The sequence below is a fragment of the Schistocerca nitens genome, chromosome 9 (assembly GCF_023898315.1).
Source record: "Schistocerca nitens isolate TAMUIC-IGC-003100 chromosome 9, iqSchNite1.1, whole genome shotgun sequence".
In the NCBI taxonomy this organism is placed as follows: domain Eukaryota; kingdom Metazoa; phylum Arthropoda; class Insecta; order Orthoptera; family Acrididae; genus Schistocerca; species Schistocerca nitens.
In genome coordinates, this window is record NC_064622.1 from 262,046,014 (window position 1) to 262,068,556 (window position 22,543).

Here is a 22,543-nt window from a genome sequence, read left to right on the forward strand (position 1 = left end):
CACCGCGATGTCACCAAACACGGATGCGACCATCATGATGCTGTAAACAGAACCTGGATTCATCCGAAAAAATGACGTTTTGCCATTCGTGCACCCAGGTTCGTCGTTGAGTACTCCATCGCAGGCGCACCTGTCTGTGATGCAGCGTCAAGGGTAACCGCAGCCATGGTCTCCGAGCTGATAGTCCATGCTGCTGCAAACGTCTTCGAACTGTTCGTGCAGATGGTTGTTGTCTTGCAAACGTCCCCACATGTTGACTCAGGGATCGAGACGTGGCTGCACGATCCGTTACAGCCATGCGGATAAGATGCTTGTCATCTCGACTGCTAGTGATATGAGGCCGTTGGGATCCAGCAGGGCGTTCCGTATTACCCTCCTGAACCCACCGGTTCCATATTCAGCTAACAGTCATTGGATCTCGACTAACGCGAGCAGCAAAGTCGCGATACGATAAACCGCAATCGCGATAGGCTACAACCCGACCTTTATGAAAGTCGGAAACGTAACGGTACGCATTTCTCCTCCTTACAACCAGTCAACGCCGGTCAACTGCTGTTTGTGTATGAGAAATCGGTTGTAAACTTTCCTCATGTTAGTACGTTGTAGGTGTCGCAAGCGGCGCCAACCTTGAATTAATGCTCTGAAAAGCTAATCATTTGCATATCACAGCATCTTCTTCCTGTCGGTTAAACTTCGCGTCTGTTGCACGTCATCTTCGTGGTGTAGTAATTTTAATGGACAGTAGTGTATGTGCTCAGGCAGACACGGTTGGATGGTGCTGCATTCTGGACAGAAGCCACACTGGCAAGACAGGTTGATTGTAGACGTACCTGGTGCGTGATGGCGTTGATGTCGTCGTCCTGGGGCTCGACGTCCGAGAGCAGCGGCGGCGGGAAGACGACCTGCCCCCTGGGCAGCGTGGACGACTGCGCAAATGGCGTTGCGACGCCGCCAGCCACCGGGGGCCTCGGCGCTGCGGACGGCGTCGGCGTCGGCGGAGACACGGGCAGCGGCTGCGTCATGGAGCGAGTCAGGGCACTGCCGCCCACGCCGGGAAGCGTCGGCCCCTCCCTGCAGAAAGCAGCGTCAGATCAGTCAGTAGTAGCCACAGGTAGTGACTGAGGAAAGCATCCGGGAAACAGTCAGCGCTGAGCATTCAGCTGGTTAATACTCAGTTCATGAACCTACACTGCCAGTCGTTAAAATTACAACACCAACAAGGATAGCAAATAAAATTTTACTTATTGTGCATATCGCAGTAAGAGTACGTGACTGAACTTGTAACTGATTTTTGGGGTGCGTGGGGTGAGAAAGCTCATATACTTCTAGAAGCAACAATGGATATAACCCTGCTCGGCACCAAGTTGAACTGAGTTTGGTTAGCAGATATTGGCACGTCATTACTTGCTGGTTCCACCCAATGCACAATCTGTAAGTCATAGTGGCTGTCGAGTAGTGGCATGCCAGAAACTTGGCAATCCACGACCAGATATTTTCAATGGTTAAGAGATCCAGATAACCTGTTGGCCAGGCCAATGCCCCCTTGACAACCCATGATCAGATGTTCTCAATGTGTTAGAGATCTGTATAACCTGCTGGTCAGGCCAAGGCCCTCTCGGCAACCCATGACCAGATGTTTTCAATGGTTGAGAGATCCAGATAACCTGCTGGCCAGGCAAATGCCCTCTTGACAACCCATGATCAGATGTTCTCAATGTGTTAGAGATCTGTATAACCTGCTGGTCAGGCCAAGGCCCTCTCGGCAACCCATGACCAGATGTTTTCAATGGTTGAGAGATCCAGATAACCTGCTGGCCAGGCAAATGCCCTCTTGACAACCCATGATCAGATGTTCTCAATGTGTTAGAGATCTGTATAACCTGCTGGTCAGGCCAAGGCTCTCTCGGCAACCCATGACCAGATGTTTTCAATGGTTGAGAAATCCAGATAACCTGCTGGCCAGGTAAGTGCCCTCTTGGCAACCCATGACCAAATGTTTTCAATGTGTTAGAGGTCAGATAACCTGCTGGTCAGGCCAAGGCCCTCTCAGGAACCCATGACCAAATGTTTTCAATGGTTGAGAGATCTGGATGACCTGCTGGATAGCCGGCCGCGGTGGTCTAGCGGTTCTGGCGCTGCAGTCCGGAACCGCGGGACTGCTACGGTCGCAGGTTCGAATCCTGCCTCGGGCATGGGTGTGTGTGATGTCCTTAGGTTAGTTAGGTTTAAGTAGTTCTAAGTTCTAGGGGACTTATGACCTAAGATGTTGAGTCCCATAGTGCTCAGAGCCATTTGAGCCACCTGCTGGATAGGCTAGTGCCCTCTTGACAACCCACGGTCAGATGTTTTCAATGGGTAGAGATCTGGATAACGTGATGGCCAGGCCAACACCTTATGTATCGTGTTGGATTGGCTAGTACATTCTCCAGATCCCTCACCCATTGAAAACTGCTGGTTATTGGTTGCTGAGACTCTAGCATGGCACTATTCGCCTTCCACTACGACTGAGGTAGATCAGCGCAGCATGGGCAAATGCTATCTTGTTGAAAGATAACGTAACGGAAACATTAGTGATATGGCAAAACCACCGTACTTAATATGGCTCAAATGCAACGCATACTGTCCAAATTATCGGCTATAAGAAGCAGAAGTGATGGTGATGTGTTCCCAGTGGCATATACTATCATGGAGGTACTAGGCCAGTATGACGACTCGAATGCAATCTGCCAAAGTTCTTTCTCCTCAGAAACTCCAAACATGGATACTTCCATCGTGATGCTGTACTCAAACACGGGACGAGCCTAAAAGACGACGTGGTGCCCGTTATTTAAGGTAATTGCTGACCTGTACGTAAACATTTAGTGCCACATAGCTCCGGAAGCCTATCAAGAACTGTCGAATAGCTGCTAAAATAATGGACAAAATAGCCAACGCCGTCATTGGCAGCTACAACTTATCCCTGGAGCTGGTAAATTGGACCACAGTGTAAACCTGATTACCACTGTGGGCTTTGCAGCAAGTGATTGAAGTGCTTGGATGCACAGGCTCCGTCTTCTGCGACACACAGCCACGCTATGACGAGGGGTTCTCCCGAGGATGAAAAGAGCATACAGTACAGGCAGAAGCTTTGCTCATCATTCTGAAAATTACGTCCCGCTGACATTACAGTACATCTTGCCGCAACATATTCGTCTTATCGGGATAAGATACATTAAATAAAAGAAACTGCACGGTTCCGAATAATTATTAAGCTATATCTTCGCTACTGGACACTTGACGAATGGCCCTAGGATTGGGACAACGGAAATAGAGGACGCTAGGTATACAGTTTCCCTCCAAACATCAGATAGATGTTACCAATAAATTCCAACGTCTTCAGCAGAGGTAGATGTTAACACGATTCACGGTTTAGACCCTAGGCCTGTTTCTACTGACCGACTGAAGCCTGCAACGCAATACAAATAGTGATCTACGATCGTGGGACATGTGAGCAGCATCTGCCAATCCTTTCAGTAGTTATTGCCAGTTACAGAATCCTGATGATGGCGTTCCTCATTTGGTCTCACGAGGCTGAGAGAACCCCATACCGGTAACTGAACCCCAGTCATTCTACACCAAATGCACTGCTGTTACACATTTGAATCCGGAGGCAGAAGTAAAGTTTATTTTATGACTGCACACGACCCTTCGGCCTAGAATCTCAGTGACTGGAGTAGAATTGACTTTAGTAATGAGTCCTGCTTCGAATCTAGCCCCAACGACCAGCTGAAACGTGTCTGGAGATGCCCTGGAGAGCGGTGTACACCGAACAGACCATCGTCCGCCATAACGACCGGACAACCTGGAGTGATGGCCTGGGGTGCTATTTCAATTCATAGCAGGACGCCTTTGGTTGTAATCCGCGTGCCCTTAGACCACAGCGGTACGTCAACGACACTCTACGTCCTATTTTATTGCCCTTCATGGCAAACCATCCTGGGCTTACATTTCAACAAGATAATGCCTGCCCACGCACGGCGACAGTTTGTACTGCTTCTTTTCGTGCTTACTAAACCCTACCTTGGCCACCAATGTCGCCGGATCTCTCCCCAACTGAGAGCGTCTGGAGCATTACGGGCAGGGTCCCTGGCCAGCTCGGGATTTTCAATATCTAAGACGCCAATTGGACAGAATTTGGCACAATGTCCCTCACGAGGACATCTAACAACTCTATCAAGCGTATCAAGCCGAATAACTGATTGCATAAGGGCCAGAGGGAAAAGTTCTTTCTCTTGAATAAATCATCCAATTTTTATGAAACTCTAAGCATTTGTCTGCCAGTACATATACATCACACCTGCCGATTTCCATACCTCTTGGATAATTACTTTGTGGTATATTTTTTAAATTTTTTTATCTTAGAGTGTTTTTCTTAAAAGCTCCCCAACTACGTATTATTCTAATACCCTGGGTGAAGAAGCTCAAATGTCAGTTTATAAGTACTTTGAGACAAGTAATTCTATTTAAATTTTCCTGATAATCGTTCCAGGACGTTAATTCTTCAGCATAAGTAATTCCCCAATTTGCAGTGTCATCCTCTAAATAAAGTGAAATCAATCCTCTTCTAATATCCCATCTCTTGGGTAATGATTTAATAAATACTCTTGAAAATACATAGGATGAACCATCCCCATCTGGCTTAAATCTAGAGAAATGCTTGGGTGGACTAATACACTTTCCAGCTCGGCTGACAATCCACTAATTACAATAAGCTTTCGTTTGTTTAATTAGTCTTTGGTCTTAGTTAACTCGTCCCAAATTTTCTGTAGTTGACTTTCTGTTCTATCTGTTTCCGCATCAGAGTGAGATGTATCTACAGACGATTCAGTCCTTTTCCGCACTGTATTCTCGACTAGGTCAACTACATGCTCCTCCACACTAGCAAGTGCAGAGCCTGAAATAGCGGCTACATTTGAATCTTTGCTTTGTTCCAACGCTATCAACCTTACTTGTGTGTCTGAGATTTGATCGTCTATCGTGTTAAATTCCTGCACTGTCAATCCTTTTAATTGTCTGATGTCCTCGTTTATACCTCGAAATTTCTCATTCACATCATTCCGAACTAATATAGAGTTTTGTTCGTGGTGCAGATTACTTTGCGGAATAGCACATTTGTTTTCATTTGGAATGTATGATACATGCGTTGTGTCCTTCGTTAAAGAATTGTTGATGTGCAACTAGGAATCCCCTTGGTCTGAAATAGTTCTGGTGGACGGAAGGTTTTTTTTCGCAGTTCCAATAATTGCATTATTTCTCTTCATCAGCGTTTGTCCTAGATCGTGGGAGGTGAAAAAGTTGTCACAGGCAATGTTATGCCCTTTCAAGGCGTAAGATAAGTCAATTACAACTTTTATGCCTTGGTTCCTTCCAGGGGCGCTACCTCGTCGTTTCTCGGTGTATGGCCGAATATTCCACAAATAGCTTGTTTCATTGTTACAAAATACCCAAAACTTTAGGCCATAATTTGCTGGTTTACTACGCGTGTACTGGCGGAAAGAGCAATTTCCTCTGGGTGGAACAATTTGCTCATCTACTGTAATAAACATATTGGGATTGTGTAACTTAAATAACATTTCTACCCATTTCTCCCACAAATCCTTTGTAAATGCAGGCTATAGTGTAAAGTATTCATTGTTTTGTCTTATGGTCATCAAATAGGAAAACTCTTGATATATTTTTGACCGTTCTACCAGCGATGTATCTGTGACAATTGGGATACCTTTGTATTCATTCTAAAAAAAAATTCAGTAGACTCATTATCTGACGTATAAAGCACTACTAATAGCAAGGGAACTACGTGAGTATTTAGGACAAGAACACATTTATTTTCCACGCATCTCAATATAAACGCGTTCCTTCAGCACTAAAATGGGTGAATACAGTGTTTTCAATTCAAGAAGGAAGGAACAATCTGAATGGTGCGTATTCAATTGCACTGCGCGAATTGGCATATCTTATTAGCCCTGGAGTCAGGTGAGCTATCTTAGTTGGGTTCAGGGAATCTGTCTTCCATTAATCCATTCAATTGATTTATCCTTTGAAATTAGAATTGCTCTACTTAGCACTTGCTTTTCTGGCGTATCGTTTATGTCTTCTACAGAAGAGCTACGTTCCGAGACATGATCTTCATCCTCTGAAACTGCTTCATCACTATTAAATATATTCAGAAGTGTGTCTGCTGTTTCTACTGTTTCATGTTGCAAAGAAGCCATTATTTTGAGAAATAACCCTTACGAAACATATGAATTCTAAAGGCAAAAAACAAGGACCTGAGCAGAAGTGAATCACTTTATAAGCTGATTTGGGTACAGCAAAAAACAACGACTTGTACTTCCTCTTCCCTTATTTCCACAGATGTAGACACTCCATTGGTCAAAACAACAATGACTTTACTTCTTTTTACGCCGTCTTACTGCACAATACAGGTTCCATTGTTGACAAATTGAATACTATCAGGATTTGCTGTAATAATGAAGGTTAAACTGCGCAAGTTCTAAAAAACCCAACAGCTTGATAAGTACTATTTCTGTGGATGCCAAACTAAAACACCAAATTCTTTTTATCTGCAAGAATATACTTCAAATAAAGTCAATGGAATCTTTTCAAAATGATGCACCGTCAAGTATCGTAGTGGATCAAAACAGACCCAAACACCTATTGTAGATTAAGGGTGGCGCCAACGACCAGCAAGAGTACGTATATAATTGTCAGTTACAAAACAGGATGCTGTGAGGATTTATGAAGCAACTGTCAATAAAAATAACATAAAGCAAAATAAAAGATTTTTCAATTCTTGTGATACTTTGCTGAAAATGGATGCAACATAATAATGCACACCTTTCTGCATAAGTGTCAGGGAAGTGCGATCCAATTTCTGACTGGTATGAACTGAATGAAAGCTGCTAATTCGTAGGAATAAGCTCATAACGTAAACAATAAACAGCATTACAGAAAATATACATGGAGAGGCCAGTGCCAGAATTGCCAGATTCTTGAACAGGGGTCGACAAGAAGTTCGCGGACCTACACCACAAATTTCTCGTACTGCCTGTTTCTGAGCCAATAATGCCCTTAGTAAATGGGAAGGATTAATCCGGAATATCATTCCTTATGCCATAAGCAGGATAATTTTTGTGTTGAACTATGAGGGTTATTCGGAAAGTAAGGAAAGATCGGTCGCGAAATGGTAACCGCAGTGAAAATCCAATGAAGTTTTGCACAGGTGTGTTGGGCAGTGTCTCTAGTATGCCCGTCGATCGCGTTACGTCGTTCTTTTTAGTTGTGAGCACACAGGGAGCACATAAAGATACCTAGAACAATAGTGTCTCCCGCCAAGTACGAGGGCCTGGTGAGAAATTTCGCCTGAAGCTATGCAGCCAACATTACATAACTGTTGTGCGTTTTCTTCTTCAAGACAATTCTCAGCCGCATTCTGCAGGGGCAATGAAGATGCTCCTGCATCGTTTACAAATGGAACCGTTTGATTACCCGTAATACACCCCGTAATTGTCTCCCTCTGAGTTTCATCTCTGCTCCCATGAACCGCTGGCTATGAAGACAACATTTTGGCACAGACAACGAGCTGTAGGCCAGCGTAGAGAACTGGCGGAAAGCGCTGGCGATTGCCTTCTATAACGAGGGTATTGGAAAGTTGGTACAACGCTATGACAAACGTCTAAGTCGGATCGGTGACTATGATGGAGATAAGTAGCTGGAAGATGTGGCTAACTCTTGCAACTAAAACACTTTTGATTTTCACTATGGTTTCCATTTCGCGACCTGTCGTTCCTTACTTTCCAAATAGCTCTCGTATAAAAAATTGCAGAAAATGTTCTAATGGCAAATGTAGCAGCACTCAGTCTGTGAACAAGATCCCGACAGGGGCTTTTCATGACAGCTCACAATCTATTTGAACACCTAGTAATTTTAATTATTCAGACTCATTAATCATATGCCCATTCTGTGTAGTCAAAATCTCAGTTTTTGTTGAATTGTGTGTTAGAAATCACGATAGAAGAAACAGATATTCCACAACGAGCGAACTGACTTCGGGGCAGGCTGGTACCGAAATGGAGGATTAGAAAGAAGGAAGAAATACTAAATTCTGTCTTCATGAAATTTTTTCGAAATACGGTTCCTCCTTTCAATCATTGTACAAATGTCGAAATGGCAGATACTGAGATAACCGATCGCGAGACAGAAAATCAACTACAATCGCTTAGTAGTGTAAAGGTATCAGGACCAGATGACATACTTATAAGAGTCTATAAAGATTAGGCAAAAGAACTTGCTGCCCTTCTCCCGCAGCGATTTATCGTAGATCGCTAGAGCACTGAGGATATCTAGCGACTGGAAAAAAAACCGCTTGATTAATGTTTTCAAGAAGGGTCATAGGACAGATTCATACAATTACAAGCTTTTATAGTTGACGTCAATCTGTTGTAGAATTATGGAGCATGTTTTATGCTCACGAATTATTTTCTAGTGAACGGAAATCTCCTGTGGACAACGGCACTCAGGCTGTTGCCATGTTCATTGAGTTCAGGAAGCATTTGACATTGCCCCCGCTTTTAGTGAAAAAACACGAGCTTGCCGAGTATCTGACCAGACTTGCGATTGGGTTCAAGACTTGCTTACAAATAGAACTCAACACGCCGCTCTTAACGGAGAAAAATCGACTGATGTAAAGGTAATTTCCGGAGAATCTCAAGGAGGACCATTCTTGTTTACAGTGTATATAAACGCTCTAGTTTCTAGTAGAAAGTGCCGGAAGCTCTTTAAGATTGTTTGAAGATGATGTGGTTGTCGATAAAAAAAGTGACAACGTCAGAAGACAGTATCGATTCACAAAATAACCTACAGAGGATTAGAGAATGGTGTAGATACTGGCAGTGGACCTCCAACCTAAATAAATGGAACATATTGCACATACAGAGGAACAGTCCACTAATGTGCAATTATATTATCGATGACAAGTTGCTATATATTTCGTATGGCTAATAGAATACAGCAGTAAGTAAGTAGTAACACAAACAACGTATAAAAACAATGAATGGTCAATGTTACAGGCAACAAACAATTATTAGATCTAAAAAAGGAAGTAAAACACAAAATACACAAAAATACATAGAAATTATAGTAATAGTATCTAGTAATAGGTTTTTCAGAAGGAGAAGAGTAGACCAGACTCATGGTTGTATGTCCAAGTCCCTCAGCCAGCCAGAAGCATCTCCCTCCAGGAGGTGCAGCTCCTGCATTGTGCCAGGAGATCTCCTCGTAGGGCAATCCATTGCGATATGATGTAGAGTTTGTGGATTCCCACAGTCGCAGTTGGGTGAGTCAGTCTGTCCCCATTTGTGCTTCCAGTAATTACATCTACCATAGCCTGTTCGGATACGATTTAAAGTTGTCCAAGATTTTCTGGGAAGACCGAAGCCCTCGGGCCGTACGGTTGGGTCCGAGACTAAGTTAAGGTGATCAGGGTTAGACATATCCCATTCCCGACGCCAGGCTTCGTCGATATCATAATTGTCCTCGATCAGCTGTTGCCCTAATCTCCATGATGGCTTACGGGACTTGAGCCTGTGGCTGGGTTTCTTGCAGTCTTCGTGTAAGGGTAGGTCACGGTTATTAGCGCACTTTTGCCATTCCCTTTTCAGTGCAGATCTTCGCCTTAGATGAGGTGGGGCTATGTTAGCCAGTACCGGGAGCCATTGGTGGGGCGTCGGTTTAATAGTGCCTGAGATGAGGCTCATGGTGTCGTTTAGCTGGGTGTCCACCGTTGCTGTACGAGTGCTGTTTAGCCAGACCGGAGCGCAGTATTCAGCCACCGAATATACTAGTGCAAGAGCAGATGTTCTGAGAACTGTGGCGCTTGCTCCCCAGCTACTTCCAGTGAGTTTGTGTAGGACATTATTTCTGGTTTTGATTTTTGCTGCGCATTTGTATAAGTGCTCCTTGTACGTCAGAGATCGGTTCAATGTAATTCCCAGATACTTTGGGAGGGGATTGTAGTTAAGCAGCTGGCCTCTGAACTCTACGTGGGGTGCATAGTTTGCCTGTCTGTTGTTGAGGTGGAAACAGGAGACTTGCGTTTTAGAAGTATTAGGTCTGAGCCTCCATGTTTCGAAATATTCATCCATTTTGATAAGGTCTTCCTCAATGATTCTTTCGGAATTGTGGAAGTCTTGATGTTGATATGTGAGAGCAATATCGTCTGCATAGATAAACTTCTTAGAAGATGTCTCTGGTAGGTCTGATGTATATATATTAAAAAGTAATGGAGCTAGCACGGATCCTTGAGGCAGGCCATCATTTAACCTATACTTCTTGCTTATGTCTCCATCTAGGTGTACTTCCAAAAATCTATTTGCTGAAAACAGTATACACCGTAAAATACCTAGGAGTAACTATCCAGAGCAACCTCAAGTGAAATGACCACATAAAACAAATAATAGGAAGGGTAGATGCAGGACTGAAATTTGTAGCAAGAATCTTAAGAAGATGCAACTTATCCACGAAGGAAAGGCGCTTGGTCGACCGATTATTGAGTAATGTTCATCAATCTGTGATCCTTACCATGTAGGACGGATAGATGAGATAGAGAAAATCCAGCAAAGAACAGAGCATTTCATCACGGATCGTTTAATCGGCGCGAGACCATTACACAGATGCTCAACAAGCTCCGGTGGCAGGCGTTACAAGAGAGGCGTTGTGCCTCACGGAGATGTTCACTATTGAAATTTCGAGAGAGCTCTTTCCGGGAAGAGTCGGAAAATATATTACTCCTTCCCAAGTGCATCTCGCGAAATGACCACGACTAGAAAATGCGAGAAATTAGAGCTAATACAGAGGCTTACCGACATTCATTCTTCCCGTGCGCCATTCGCGACTGGAACAGTTAAGAGGGGATCACTTAGTGGTGCCAGAGCTACCCTCCGCCACACACCATCTGTACTGGAGTATTGATGTAGATGTAGAAGAACAGCGGAGACGCCGCCAGCACGTTTCCCTGGGCACGAATCTTGGACGGAGAGACTTGGTGGATGGCGGTGTGGGCGGGCGTTGGGTGGGGAGAGAAGGGAAGTAGATGTCAGACACATGCCCGCTCCTGGACGCGGACCGCATTCAGAATGCCAGATCAGAAGGAGGAGGGGAGGAGATACAAACTCTGTGCCAGCTCTCAGGCGACCAGTTCGTCCGCGCAACTGATGATGGCAACGTGGTGGCTTGCGAAAATATTGTGCCCGTTGGACACCGTGCTATTCACCAGTGAACTATTTCGTCATGAATTACACCGGAAGAAGTTGGAGAATTAAAATCTATGAGTTCATTTATTTGTTAACGGTAGAGTTATTACACATCTGGTGTTCTTTTAGTAATGGGAAGCTGCTTTGTCAGCCTACTTCCTGATATTTTCATTAATAACTTAGAATACAAATTATTCAGAGAGAGAACTGTAAGGCAGTTGACAATCTAATATACTACGAAAAATATGTTGATGAAATACTAATTTTATTTGATGGTAAAAAAGGAGATATTGAAGCTCCTGCAAAATAAATGAATAAACTGTTTTACAATATTATCTTTATTGTTGAACACCAGACAATCAAAGTTTGAAATTTCCTGGATCTCAGCGTAAATAACTCTAACAATAGACAAATTTCAAGTGTACAGGGGAAAGAATACACAGAGATAAAAGTCAATAAAAGCTCATGTCAAACAAATAGGCACAAAACGATTAAAATCCCATTATAATCAGCTTACCAAATCGAAGAATAAAACGCGATTAAAACAATTGCTTAAAATATTGTCTGCAGCCCAAAAATTAATAGATGAGTTATAACTAATAACAAAGACAAACAAATACAAAATAATGACGCATCAGAGCTAACTATAGAAAACCGGCCCTATTTAGAAAATTAAGTAGTAAACCTTATTTGTGGAACAATTATAAACCAGGTTTAAACAAACAACAGTTGTCCATAGTATTATAAACAACAGAAAGCTGTTCAATCGATTAGGAATATGGAAGTTTAGCTGCAATTTATGTCCAAACATATAAAAAGGCCGGACACAACATACATAAGTTTCACATGTTGCCGGCAGTGATCTGAAATTTGGTAAATTAGAATATCTGGCAGCCAAGATGGCGTGTCGTAATATTTTCATTTTTATTTCATTTCGCCAGTGAGCGGTTTTAAGAGACTCTAGCTATTATCTTCGCGTCTACCATGTACCAATCATTCCTGATGGGCTGTAGCTATTACGACTCCCTTGACGACAACATGCCCATGTACACTTTGCATGAAGGGACGTATAATTTTTTTATATATTCAAATACTATTCCTGTGGATGGGTACTTCACACTAGCAGCTGGCATTTGGAGTACATACAATGTTCTTTATTTCTATTGTTAATTTTATTTTTTCAGGAATAATTGAATATAAAAAAACTGTATACATCCCTTCACGCAAAATTTACATTGGCATGTTGCAGGTGTATTCCTAATATCTTCTGGCCTGCAAGTATCTTCTTAGCTAACTGTTGCTGACATACACTCAGAATGTCAGTATGACAAAGCATCGGTATATTCATGTATTTTATCCTGTAAGTGCAGGAACGATATCTATGTCATCTTTAACAAATTAACTTACCTGCACGTACAAGCAAGCTATAAACTTTCCGAATAACCTTCGTAGTTCAACACAAAAATTATTCTGCTTAAGGCATAAGGAATGATATTCCGGATTAATCCTTCCCATTTACTAAGGGCATTATTGGCTCAGAAACATGCAGTTCGAGAAATTTGTGGTGTAGGTCCGCGAACTTCTTGTCGACCCCTGTTCAAGAATCTGGCAATTCTGGCACTGGCCTCTCCATGTATATTTTCTGTAATGCTGTTTATTGTTTACGTTATGAGCTTATTCCTACGAATTAGCAGCTTTCATTCAGTTCATACCAGTCAGAAATTGGATCGCACTTCCCTAACACTTATGCAGAAAGGTGTGCATTATTCTGTTTCAGTAAAGTATCACAAGAATTGAAAAATCTTTTATTTTGCTTTATGTTATTTTTATTGACAGTTGCTTCATAAATCCTCACAGCATCCTGTTTTGTAACTGACAATTATATACGTACTCTTGCTGGTCGTTGGCGCCACCCTTAATCTACAATTGGTGTTTGGGTCTGTTTTGATCCACTACGATACTTGACGGTGCATCATTTTGAAAAGATTTGGTGTTAATAAATTCCATTGACTTTATTTGAAGTTTATTCTTGCAGATAAAAAGAATTTGGTGCTTAAGTTTGGCATCCACGGAAATAGTACTTATCAAGCTGTTGGGTTTTTTAGAACTTGCGCAGTTTAACCTTCATTATTACAGCAAATCCTGATAGTATTCAATTTGTCAGCAATGGAACCTGTATTGTGCAGTAAGACGGGGTGGAAAGAAGTAAACTCATTGTTTCTGTGATTCAGGTTTTGGGATATTATTTAAATGCTTGTGGTTGTTTTCACTTAGACCGATAGATATAACCACTCTTATGTCGCTGTATCTGGCAAGTACAATGTTGTATTTCAAAGAATATTTAATAATCGATGTAATGGCTACTTACGCCACCTCTTGATCATACGCATAAGTGTCTATCGGCGTTTCCGCTCAATGCTCATTCAGTCATTCCTGATGGGCTGTAGCTATTACGACATCCTTGACGGATTCGTCTCCACTCCGTGGCACACTGATGGTGCTACAGACTTTTTGTGTATTTTACAAGTCATCTTGGCTCCTTTGTTTTATAAGTCGAGTGTGCTCTCGTTACGTTTGTGTGATTCATGCCCGGTAATATTATTTCCAGAAGGTATGTAAAAAATATGATGACTTGTGGTTATCATAACGTTTCCCACGGTACACTGGTTATGCAGTTGTGCGAGTCGTCATAGTAATGTTTTCTCCGGGCACACTGTAGATCCGAAGACGACAGCTAGACTCTGTCGAAACCGGCCACTGGGAAAGTAAACTGAAATAAAAATATTAAAACACGCGATGTTGGCTGCCTGATATTCTTATTTACCAAACAGGAAGAGCTTTCATTTTACGGGTCCGCAGACACAGGGATGATCTTTTTCTAGAAAAACCTAATCCGCATTTATATTACAGCTTGCTGATGATGAACGTCAAGCGAAAGACATACTGCACAACCTACAAATACTACATCCAGCAAAAGTGGCAATAAAAGGACTTGATCGAGAAACAGCAATTTATTCCCACAAATGCACATCCCCGATGACATGCTAAAGACCAGACTTAGCGAGAAAATTTTTTCTAAGAACTTCCTTAAATTACCTACAAACCTACACATTGAGTGCAGACAAGATACAAACATTTATTAATAATTAATAAAAGACCATAACGTTTTTTTCTGCTTCCCAATATGACAATTTAATTACTTATATACTATAAGTCTTTTACTTGATTTATTCTAAAATGCTAACTTATCGTGTCAATCTGTTAACTGTGTATGAAACATGTGAAATAAATCTTTTAAAAGTACATGGCATCCATCTTTCCAAATACACGAAAATGCGTATCTACATAAATGAAGAAGCATAAGTTACTTCAGGAATAGTTTTAGAATGTTCAAGAAGATTGTAACTTTGACTTTAGCTGTAGCTCCCGATATAAACGGACGCGTCAGTTGGCCACATGGTGAATGTTTCTCTGCATCACTGTATTTGTGAACATGAAAGTATTTGTGTTATGTAAATAAACGCAGAAAAAGGGATTACAAATAACAGACAAAACCTAGTTGTAACATTCAGAATGCAGTCAAGAGTGATGTTACACTGATGACGTTTTAAGTGTATTATATTAAGTTGAAGATGGGTGAAAGCTAGAAACGGGTTCTTGGATAAAATAAAACTGAAAAAAGTAGCTAGTTGCTATATTTCTTCAAGTAATAATATAAAGAATTATTTCCCGCCATCTGCATTACTCTATTTCTTTGTATATTTCATGATAAGGAGTGTTACTAGCGCCTCAAGATATAGTTCGTATCTTTATTACTTACTATACTGTCAAAACATGACTACACATTAGTCGTAAGTATGTATTATTGTCACATAAACGTGATTCTTGATTTCAAGATAAAACGGGTTGCTTTGGAAGCAAGTAAGTATTGACTGAAGAGTGGTTTGATAAATCGAGTCTTCCCATTGGCAGCCGATGGGATCTGACTTCTGCGACTACTCCTTCTTGAAAGAACATTCTACATTATCTAGTTCGTGCACTAACGAGTCAAAACATTATGACCACTTGCTTAATAGTGTGATACCCCACATTTGGAACGCAATAAGCAACGATTCTGAATGTCATCGATTCGACAAGTCTTTGGTAGGTTTCCAAACTTACGGTGCACCAAATGTCTACGCAAAGATCACGTAAGCTCCGAAAATTAAGGGTCGATGGTTTGTGGGCGCAGAGCTGCCGCCCAATAGCGGCCTAGATATGTTTAACCGTGTTGAGAACAGGCGAATTTGGTGACCAAGACATCAAAGTGAATTCACTATCGTGTTACTTAAACCTCAGTAGCACTATTGTCACCTTATGACAGGGACAGCAATCGTGCAGAAATATGCCGAGCCCCCCCCCCCCCTTTTCGAGGGAGACATCATCAAGGTTAAAGGGATGCAGGTGGTCCTCGATAATGTTCATGTAATCGTCAACTGTCATGGGGAATTTGATTACTATCACAGGTCCCACAGAAGACCAGATGAATACGCCACACAGCACACTACCACCCCTGCGGCCTATGTCCATGATGTATGTTTCGTTCTGCCTTTCACCTGCAGGATGGCGTCCCTGAAAACGAACGTCGGTCTGGTGTAACAAGATATGTGGTTCATCCTACTAGGCGACACTTTTCCATTGACCCATTGTCCAGTATCGATGATCCCCCGTCCACTGTAATCATAATTGACGATGTTAGGTCAACAAGGGAGTGTGGAGCAACCTGTCCATCAACATGCACTGAATTGAGTGCCTCGAAACAGTTATGTCCGCACCAAAATAGTAAACTATCGTCAGATATGTCACAGATCGCCATCTATGCTATTTGTTGGAGCGTGACCTACTCATGGTTTCACTGTCCTTCAATCATTTTCCACAGATGATCATGACAGTAACACACGAATAGCGATGCGATGCTCTGTTGCCCCTCTAAAATCTCCAATGTTTTGCGGTATACAGGAGAAAAATAAACTGCAACGCGAAACTCATGTCCAAATCAGTCATCCACAAGGCAACAAAGCATCGCATTCATAGGAGGCAAGGTCTGTCTATGCAGCAGCTAACTCCATTTTCTCCACTGGCTATAGTAGCAATAATTCACGATCACTGAGTAACAAAAAACACTGTAAGACGCTGCGTCTGCGATCCGTCAGTGTACAAAGTTATGTTGCTGTCGAAGGGGTGGCCTTGTGTCAGGAACCTGCGCCTGTAACGTCGTCGCTCCACAGCGTCGTTGGATGACTTTTCTGGACATGGCTTCCTAGCTTCGTTTTGTTCCTCAAGACACCCTATACAATCCCTCGAAGTTTGTTGCAACATTTCTAGGACACCCTGTATACTTAAGTAGCTACACCACGTACCCACTGTGCCACCAGGCAACAATCAGTTCCGCAGTGAACAACAGTCGTAGTGTTATGGCATGCGGATTATATAGAAGCAGTGTAGGAGCCTGTAACGCCGGAAATGCGTATCCTCCTATTTCCATCTACTGTACTATAAATTTTTTCCTTATTTTGTTACCTGAAGATATGACATTTCTGTGTCTTTATATATTGTAATTGTTTTACTATTGGTATATATATTTATGTCGATGTATAATTGGTTTGTTTTGTAAATATTATTTGTATTTTTACGCTTGGTCTGCCAGGGAAAACTATGCTATCGAACGATTACATCGATAGGACGTTTGGAGAACGAAAGTGTTTAGGATCTTTGGTAGTGTTAACTCTGCCGCATGGAGCGCGGGCAGAGGGAGTCTGGCTGGAGTAGGGCGGTGGAGCAGGTGTGTTGTGTGACGCTCCCGCGAGTTGCCGCGCTTTCGGGGTTTGGCAGCATGTAATTGCGCTCGACTTGCTATGATAGTTTCTGACACGGTGTCGCGGACGGGAAGCATTAGCTGGCGCACATCAAGTGCCCGTTTCGCCTGGTGACTGTGTCGAGAAGAAGGCGCGCCACCATCCAGCTTCTGCAACAGCGACGGCCGACAATGAGTGACTGTCGCCACCTCCTCGATCGACGACTTCAAACCTTCAATCAACCAAGAAGGAAGATTGGAAGGACGTAAAGTTTTAGAACTGTATGGCAGACGTCAGCTTTTAAAATTGTTCCATTTGCCTCACATAATTACAGCAACTCAGCATGAACTTTTGTTGCTCATTGTCCCAATTGCATTCCCAAGCAGGGCCCCTTCCTTTTCCGGAACGAACCCGAGTGTCGTTGAAATTCAAACGCCAGCATTAAAGTAATATTATTCCATTTCACTGCTCTAATTTCAAAGTTCAGCTAAAGTATTCATAGCTGGCTACAATATTTAGATTACACAAGCACAAATCAAGAGTGCGAGTTTTGTTACCATATTTAAGCTTACCTGTGACTGCAGCTCAGCTTGGTACGTACTAAATTTTACTATTGTTAATTGTTCAGAATCATTTAATTCATTGTTCAGAATCATTTAATTCAAGTTCAAAGTTAAATCTCTTATTTCTAAATTGCGTAGATTCAAGTAGCTTTTGAAATGATTGTGGAAGTAGCCCAAGACTAACCTTATTTTATTGAATTTCGTAGTGCTTCAGAAACGAAGTTCACTATCAATTGCCGGCCGCGGTGGTCTCGCGGTTCTAGGCGCGCACAGTCCGGAACCGTGCGACTGCTACGGTCGCAGGTTCGAATCCTGCCTCGGGCATGGATGTGTGTGATGTCCTTAGGTTAGTTAGGTTTAAGTAGTTCTAAGTTCTAGGGGACTGATGACCACAGCAGTTGAGTCCTATACTGCTCAGAGCCATTTGAACCATTTTCACTATCAATTTCAGTCACTAAATTAACTTTCAATTTTCCGGTTTAATTAATTCTTTTGCTAAATTAACTCAGAGTGTAGCGAAATTTATTACTTCAAACAAACATTCAGTTTTCACACAACACGTGTCAACCTTCAGTTGCCATGCTTTTAGTGCTAATTATATGTGCAATAACCTTTCTTTTTCAGTTATTATAGTAGTTGTCCAAAGGACTGGCGACCGTAATTTTCTCCAAATCTCAAATATCTAATTAACGCCAATTAATTGTTAACGTAACGACTGCACATTTACTTTCTTTATTAATTTTACCCTTTTCTCAAAATTAATTTTCACCATTTTCTTTTGCATTTTTCCTTTCATTTAGATGTAATCCCTTTCCTCACTCTTTACCGACAAATTAACTTCGGTGACGACTGTTTTTCCTAAATTTCCATTAGGTGTACGCGGTTTAATTTTTCACTGTCATTAAAGTCGATAAGTGAGGGGGAGGTTACAAGCCTCCAACCAACGTTCTTGATACCGCCAATACGGCAACATACAATGCATCCACACCAAAGCAACGCCATCAATGATGGAACAAAAGCTCTAATGCGGTGCTGCAGAGAAGGTCCTGCGATGTTGTTGCAGGGATTTAGAACAGCACCAGTATCTAAACGCGTGACCAGGAACCTAGTGAAGGCCAGAGTGATGTCAATACCACGTACTGGATAACATCAGTACTTTTCTTAGGTTTTTCACGTAGAGGCAGTTACATGCAAGAAGTAGTCATACGTTTTCTGCTGTATTAGCAGGTCCTTTTGGTCCCCATTTCTTGAGATTCTTAGCGCTGTGCTGCCGCCCATCATATCATCCGAGCTCTGAAATCACTTCCTACCTAGCCTCCTCTTCCCTTCCATGTATCCCTGTAAGACGGTTTTTATAATCCACTCCCTCTGTCTTATATAAGGGGCGTTCAAAAAGAAACGAGCCGGAGGCATAATTACAGAAACCAGTATGTCAGAAGTATTGACGCTGGCTGTTGAGACACTTGTCCCACTGTGACACAAGGCGGTGAATGGCTGTCTCATAAAATTCCCGGAGCTGCGATGTCAACCAGTTCAGCACGTACAGCTGGACGTCGTCGTCCACACGAGTGCTGACGTTCTTCTTTGACCAACGTGGCCCCCTTCTGATTCACTTCCTGCAGCACGCGACAACAGTGAATGCCCAGAGTTACTCGCAAACCTTGACCACCCTTCTCCAAGCGACGAAATCAAAACGACCAGGCAGTCTCACCCGTGGGGTCATTGTTCTCCACGACAGTGCAAAGCCTCATACGGCCAACACAGTCGCGGCACTCCTGCATAAATTGAAATGGGAGGTTCTCGGCCACCCTCCATACAGTGCGGATCTCTCTTCCTGTGATTACGCCATTTTTGGTCCCCTTAAAAAGGCAAACGATTCACCTCGGACGGCGACATCTAGTTGTAGGTGCGGAACTGGTTCACATCGCAGCCACGGGAATTTTATGAGACAGCCATTTACCATCTTGTATCACAGTGGGATAAGGGTCTCAACAGCCTGGGTCAATACTTCTAACATACAGGTACTGGTTTCTGCAATTATGCCTCCGACTCGTTTCTTTTTGAATGCCCCTTATATATACAAGGAATCGTAACACCATAAAACAGCAGTACAATAGCTACTTTCTCAATTTTTCTGACAAGGAGCCATAGCATCAGAAAAAATTGAGAAGTAGATCTTCTACTGCGCCTACATGCCATGGATGCTGACTGCCAGTAACTCTTCTGACAGAAAACCCACTCAATAAAGCGGCACATATTAAGGCAAAAGGATTATAAGGCGACAGTAACGCTCTCGAGTGTGTATTGAAGCAACCCTCACGTGGCACAGCGTACACTCACTGTGCTCACGAAATAACGGTAAGGCCGGTAAGGTTTGCCGTAAACTTGCTAGATGGAGCGCTTGACTGCCGGCTAGTGGGGAGTGATGACGGTACCTCGGAAGCTGAACCTCTTGCACGGTGTAAGATTCGGGGCGGAAGCTACTCTTAAGAGCCTCGCATGACTGCATGAACGGGAGGGCGTTGAAGCTGCCCCATCTGCATTGTTCCTCAGACAATCCTAAAGACACTATTCAGTAAAAAAAAAAAAAAAAAAAAAAAAAAAAAAAAAAAAAAAATTATTCTCGCACATCTCATAGCTTAATTAGTAGGCTTTATGACAAACCACCTATATTTTCGTTAAGGATCATAGTTATTGCGATATTTCGAGATTAAGTAAACTGCAGCATGAATTTCGGAAAATTTGCTTCGAAAAATAGGGGTCGCTTTGAATTTGCGGTTGGTTCATGTTAGGTCGTATACTGCTGCGCATGAAAGATAGCTAACATATCAAATTATTCTTTAAACTTGGAAAGACAATGGTATCAGTCATCAGTTTGATAGTATGCAAAACGCTTCATCCTGAAGTCACGCTACAGCGAAAATGCCAAAATGAAATATTCATAACGTTAGTCGTATCTCATAAATGGGTTGAGATATCGAAACATAATTTCGGCAAATGACAGTATGCCATATGATTAATACGAGAAACGTCCATACGTGGCGCGATATTCGAGCGACTAGAGATTTATTCAGTGAAATAATGTAATTTTTAAGGCCCATCGACAGCTGGTGAAATGAGGATTGCCGTGGGTTTAAAACAATATATGTGAAGAAATTACAGTTTATTTTTATTCCATTTTCATAAACTATTGACTCATCTTTCCTTCGTTGGTAGTTTAATAATACACTGTTTCAGGAGTCTGTCACAATTTCAACTGCATTAGAATGTTAGTGAGAAGAATATTTGTAAATTCTGCTGTGTTTTGACAAAATCAGCACATTTAACGTAGCAATAAGGGAATTGAGGTATTACTCCAAACTCGTCACTGATAACTTGTCTCTGAAGAAAAATAAAGAGCACAAGATATCTTGTGCGGCCGAGCGGTTCTAGGCGCTTCAGTCCGGAACCGCGCTGCTGCTACGGTCGCATGCCCCGGGCATGGATGTGTGTGATGTCCTTAGGTTAGTTAAGTTTAAGTAGCTCTAAGTCTAGGGGACTGATGACCTGAGATGTTTAGTCCCATAGTTCTCAGAGCCATTTGAACCATTTCAGTGTGGAGATGGTTCACTTACTCCCATACATACTTTTATGGTACTATAAAAAGAATGAACAAAGGGAGATCGTCAGCGCATCACTTAACAGATATTCAGTAGCGACATAACTGAAGTAGTGCCTTCTGGTGTGTCTCTCGGCTTCCCCTTTGGCGCTGCCAACCCGCAACGCATCTATACTTAGCAGGTTATCGTCAGCTCAACCCCTGCGTTCAGCCTGGTTTCCCCGGTATCCGGTCTAGCCTCCAGAGGACCCCCTGGTCACCAGCTAGACGGCGGAGAAGATAGCATTAGTGGTTGCTCCAGACATGTACCGCTTGCTTCATCCCCCGCAACTTCGATACCCAATACGAAAACTATTACCTTCTGCCGTGCGAGTATTTCTACCCGCCCGCTAGAGTCAGTTCTACTTTCGACAGCCAGCGACTGATGTTCCATCACCACTTGGACACTGCCTAGGGTCGGACGTTGCCTTCGCCGCCATGACGGCAGCGCTCCTGCGACTTATGCTCCGAGCCTTGATGTTCTGTGCCATGGCCAAGTCGTGGTGCTCGTGCAAATAGATCACTGAATACGTACTCTGTTTTGAGGATTTGTCAAGAAAAGGTAATCTACGGTCTCAAGAATCTATTTTCGTTTCGGTGAGCAACAACTGTTTGTGACGAACTTTTGCTTCACATTACTAAGAAGATTTTCTGGAGGAAGTTTATTTTCTTTTGTTGTACTGCATCAGAAACAGCAGGCTGTTTGTGTTCGAAGTTTATTTGTTCCAATAGACAAAGTTTAATTACATCTACTTGTGATCTTTTGGAAGTATTACAAGTAAGGAACACTTCACCTTCAAACATAATTACTCAAGAAAGAAGGAAGATTAAGGAATAACGTGGCATCGACGTCGAATTATGATAAAGGAAGCTAATCAAGAATTAAGGAAAGAGTTATCCTTGGCCGATTGACTTACACCGGAATTCGCATAATGATTGAGAAAAACGATGGAAAACTTAAGTCAGAATTGTGAACGAAGATTTGAGGCCTGTTTCTGTTTAATACATGTCGACTGCTAGGGCTGCAGTCGGATGATCATGTCGGCTTAACACAAGTCCATTGGGCAATAGTTCACGCAAGACAAGAATTGTAAGTGGAGAGTAGGATCAGTTTCGATTTGTGTCACTAGAAAACTGGATAGTCAACAAAACAGAGATTCCAACAGTAACATAGTTTCCAGAATTAATAAAAAATGAATTACTAAACTATATGAATCTACA

General features: G+C 42.4%; 1 protein-coding gene across 1 annotated transcript in view; it reads right to left on the reverse strand.

The window, feature by feature from the left end:
- The window catches only part of LOC126203433 (PDZ and LIM domain protein 3), a 449,093-nt gene that overhangs the window by 321,252 nt on the left and 105,298 nt on the right, over positions 1-22,543 (reverse strand). The window contains exon 4 of the mRNA XM_049937752.1: positions 831-1,071. Coding sequence (XP_049793709.1) covers positions 831-1,071 — 241 coding nt within the window. The remainder of the gene's footprint in view (positions 1-830; positions 1,072-22,543) is intronic.